This window comes from Monoraphidium neglectum (assembly GCF_000611645.1).
Source record: "Monoraphidium neglectum strain SAG 48.87 unplaced genomic scaffold scaffold02491, whole genome shotgun sequence".
Lineage (NCBI taxonomy): Eukaryota > Viridiplantae > Chlorophyta > Chlorophyceae > Sphaeropleales > Selenastraceae > Monoraphidium > Monoraphidium neglectum.
In genome coordinates this window covers 4,645-8,851 of record NW_014011137.1, presented here as the reverse complement: position 1 = coordinate 8,851, position 4,207 = coordinate 4,645, and the positions used below count along the sequence as shown (strand labels likewise).

Sequence of the window (4,207 nt, the reverse complement as noted above, 5' to 3'; positions counted from 1 at the left end):
GTCGCCGCGGTGGTACTGCACCTGCGCGGCGACCCACCACTCCCAATCAAACGTGTCGCTGCCGCCGGCCGCCGCGTCCGACGCCCCCTGCCCCCCGCCGCCGCCGCCGCCGCCGCCCTCTCCAGCTTCGGACGCGCCGTCCGGCGCGCGCGTCAGCGGCCCCGCCGCGAGCGCCTCGAGCGCGCCGCCGCGCAGCAGCAGCCACGCGCGCGCGGCCTGGACGCGGCCGCAGAATGCGACCTCCTTGGTCAGCGCGTCCGCCTCGGCCTGCAAACGCGCCGCCTCCGCACCCATCTGCAGCGGCGCCAGTGCGACCGCCGGGTCGGCCGCCGCCGCAGGGGTGGCGGCGGCGGAGGTGAGCGCGCCGTTCGAGGGGAGGGGCAGTGGCGGGATGGCGCCGAGGACGTCTTTTTCGAATTGGGTGACGCGGCGGGAGAGCTGCTGGGCCTCGTTAAGGCGCTTGAGGACCTCCTGCAAGTGTGTGTGTACGTGTGGTATGTGTGTACGTGTGTGTGTGGTATGTGTGCGTGTGGGAGAGAGAACAGCGTGTGGTGTGTGAACATGGTTTTCAGTGTGCATGTATGAATGAGAGTGTGTGTGTAGGTGTGTGATGAGCTATCATGTGTGTGCCAGGCCCCTGCTGATGCGAACCCGTCAAGAAGGCTGTCCCACTGCTGGAGCCGGCCGCACATAGTCCCTCAACACAAACCAGGCCAGTATAAGGCTCCATGCGACACCTGCGCATGCAAATTCACACACACACACACTCTCTCTCTCTCTTTCTCTCATTCTGGCCCCTCCCTATTCCTGCCTCGCTTCCCGTCTCTTTGCCCCTCTCTCTACACACATACACACACAAACACCCTCTCTCTCTCTCTCTCTCTCTCTCTCTCTCTCTCTCTCTCTCTCACACACACACACACATGTGCGCACGCACACACCTGGTACGACGAGTTGGATGGCGCCAGGCAGTCCAGCAGGCAGTCCAGCACCCCCTGGGCCTCGGGCAGGCGCCCCAGCCGCGTAAGACATGTCGCCTGTGTTGCGTGTACACAGCAGGCGAGTGGGCAGCGGCAGGTGTGTGCGGGGCAGGAGGGGCGCGGGGCGGCGTTGCTCCGTGGGGCGCGGGCTGGGACAGCCGCGCACCAGGCGCGGGCTGGGACAGCCGCGCACCAGGCCCCGGGTTATGCCATTAATCAATACCAGAGACGGCCGAAGCGCCCTCGCGGCGTGCCAGCGGCCCTCACTGGCGAGTCTAGGGTTCGCGGGTGTCCCCGGCCCCGACCTTTGAACCCTAACCCCTGACGCGCACCTCCCGCAGGTGCCCCCGCACGAACTTCCGCCTGCTCGCCGCGACGCCGCGCCGCGCGTCCGCGAGCGCGGCGTGGGGGCGGTGCAGCATCAGGCGCGCGCCGGAGCGGTTGCTGTAGAGCGTCGGGAGCGCGTCATCTTGAGGGTCCAGCGGCGTGAGCGCGTCGATGGCCTGGGAGGGTCCGGCGTCGGTCGGGGGCGGCGGTGGCGGTTGGTGTGAGGTGTGGCCGTTTGCGCGTTGATATACCTACATATGCTGTGTGTGTCATGATGAAACTCACGCCAATGGCGGTGGAGGGCTTCTGGGCGTGGCAGCCTGGATGATTGTGAAAAAGCGAAACACGAGTATGCACAGCCTGGACATGTTCCCCCGAGGCTCTTCCCTCTACCCCAAGCCACGGCAGCAGCAGCAGCCAAGCCGACGCTCAAAATGAATAGCCCGGCCCCGCGCTGACGCTCCGCAGAGCGACAGCTTCCGCGCTTGAGATCAGAGCGGCGGGCGGGCCCGCACCGCACCACCCCCCTCCGCCGCGCCCCGCAGGGCGCGGGCACGGGCAGCTGCGTGAACTCTCACCTGCGTGAACTCCTCATCGGCCTTTGCATAGTCAGCCGCCGCATAGCTGCGGTGCGCGCGCTCCTTCCACATCGAGCTGCGCGCGCGCGCCTGCGCCGACACGTGCGCGGCGCCGCCGCCGGGCAGCGGCGCCTGCTGCTGCTGCTGATGCTGCTGCTGCTGCGCCGGCGGCGGCGGCGGGGCGGCCCCGCCGGACGCGGGCCGCGTCGGGGTCGCGCGCGCTGCCGGCGCCGCCGCCAGGCGGCTCGGCTGCTTCGCGGCCGAGCGCAGCGTCCGCGCCTTGCGGGCGCTGCCCGGCGCGGCGGCCGCCCTGCCCGGCGCCGTCCCCAGCGAGAACGAAAACGAGGGCGCCCCCTCTGCGCCGCCAAACGGCGGCGGCTGCGGCCGCTGGCCCTGCTGCGCCGCTGCGGCGGCGCCGGCCGCGGCGCCGCCGCTCGTCTTTGCGCCTGGGCTCGAGAACGTGAACACTGGGGGCGGCGCAGCCGCGGCCCCCTCCGCCTCGGCCGCCGCGGCCTGCTTTCCACCAGCAGCGCCGCCCACCCCAGGGCCCTCCGCCGCCGCTGCTGCCGCCGCTGCAGTCCCCGCAGCCGCCCCCTCGCCCTGCTGACTCAGCCCCACGGCGCTGAGGAGGTCGGACAGGTCATCAATCGAGCAACCGCCTGCCGCCGCTGCGCCGGCCGCCGACGCCGCTTGCTGCTTCAGGCATAGCACATCCCGCAGCAGAGCCGCCAGCGGCTCCCCGCCGCCCGTGCCCCCGCCGCCGCCGGCCCCGCCCCCGCGCCGCGGCGGCGGCCCCGCTGCTGCGCCCTCCGCGCCGCCGTCGTCCCGTAGCTGCCCCTGCAGCTGCTCCCGCGCCGCCTGCAGCAGCCGCTCCCACTCATCGCGCCGCGATGTGCCCTGCGACCGGACGGCCTCAACAGACGCCGACGCGCCCGCGCCCGCGCCCGCGCCCGCCGCGGAAGCAGGCTTGGCGCCCGGCTGCAGGCGCAGCGCACCGTTCAGAAGCTCAGCAAGAGCCGCGTCGTCCGCCGCAGCCCTGGCCGCCGCTGCTGCGGCGGCCGCGGCCGCGGCTGCGGCGGCGATCGGGTCCGAGGGGAGCGGGCGCCCCGCGGGCGGCGGCGCGGCGAGGCCCATGGCGCCAAGGAGTGCAGTCAGAACGTCCGCCGGTGCGGGCTGCTGCTGCTGCTGCTGCTGCTGCTGCGATTGTGGCAGCTGCGGTTCCGCGGCGAACCCAAAGGAAGGCGCCCCCTGCTGCTGCTGGGGCGCCGGCGCGGCGGGCCGGCCGAAGAAGCCGAATAAAGGCGCCTGCTGCTCCCCCTGCTGCTGCTGCATCGGCGCCGGCGGAGGTGGTGGCGCTGCGGCGCCTCTTCCTAAGCCGCCAAATAGGGGGGCCTGCTGCTGCTGTTGCTGCGCCCCAAAGGGCGGCGGACCAGGCTCACCCCCAGCAGGGCTGGCCGCGTCCCCGACAGGGCTCCAGGCCATCGGTGAGTACCCCGCCTGGGTGCTGCCACCGCTGCCAGGCGTGCCCGCCGCGGCCGCCGCCGCCGGCGCACCCACACCACCGCCGCCGCCGCTGAATGAGGGCGTCGCGGGGCCGTCGCCGCCGGCCGCCGCACCAAAGCCGGGGAACCGCGGCGGCGTCGGCGGCGCACCGCCCGCGCGCCCGCGGGCGGCATGGAAGCGGCTGCGGCGCGAAGCGGAATACGGCGTCCCCCGCTGCGGCGCCGCGGCGCCGGCGCCGCCGCCGCCTCCTGCTCCGAAGCCGCCGGCAAACGCTGCTTCCGCGTCCGCCCCAGCTGCTGGCTGTTCCGGCGGTGCCATGGGCACGGGCGGCGCCGGAGGCGAGCCGCGAGCGCCGGCCCCAAAGGGCTGCCGCGGCGGCGCGGCCGGGGGCACCCCGAAAAACGTCGAAGACACGTCCGACGCCTCCGACCCCGCGCGCTCGTCGCCGCCCCCGCCGCGGGCCCCAAACGTCGGCGTCGCAGCCTCTGCCGCGGCCCCAAAGCCCGCAAACGGCGCCGGCGAGGGCGGCGTTGGCCCAGGGGAAGGCGGCGTGCGGGCGGAGCCTCCAGAGGACGGCGTCTGAAACAGCCGCTTGCCCATGGGCGGCCCTGAGGACGTGCGCCGCCGCGCGCCGCCCGTGCCGCCGCTGCTGCTGGTGGGGGCGGCGGCGAACATGAAGGTCGAGGGGGTGTCGACGGGCATGGCGCCAAAGCCGGTGGGGGGGCGGGACTGGCCTGTTGGCTCGGGCGGAGCCCAGCCGCTGGCGCTGCTCTGAGTGGACATCGGCGTGCCTGGCGGCGGCTGCTGCGTAAGTGGCGG

General features: G+C 73.6%; 1 protein-coding gene across 1 annotated transcript in view; it reads right to left on the bottom strand.

The window, feature by feature from the left end:
• The window catches only part of MNEG_10865 (hypothetical protein), a gene marked incomplete at both ends in the record, with an annotated part of 4,881 nt that extends 791 nt beyond the window's left edge, over positions 1-4,090 (bottom strand). The window contains 4 exons of the mRNA XM_014040663.1: positions 22-471; positions 942-1,037; positions 1,313-1,483; positions 1,886-4,090. Of these exons, the coding sequence (XP_013896117.1) occupies positions 22-471; positions 942-1,037; positions 1,313-1,483; positions 1,886-4,090 (2,922 nt within the window). The remainder of the gene's footprint in view (positions 1-21; positions 472-941; positions 1,038-1,312; positions 1,484-1,885) is intronic.
• Between the last annotated feature and the right edge of the window lie 117 nt (positions 4,091-4,207).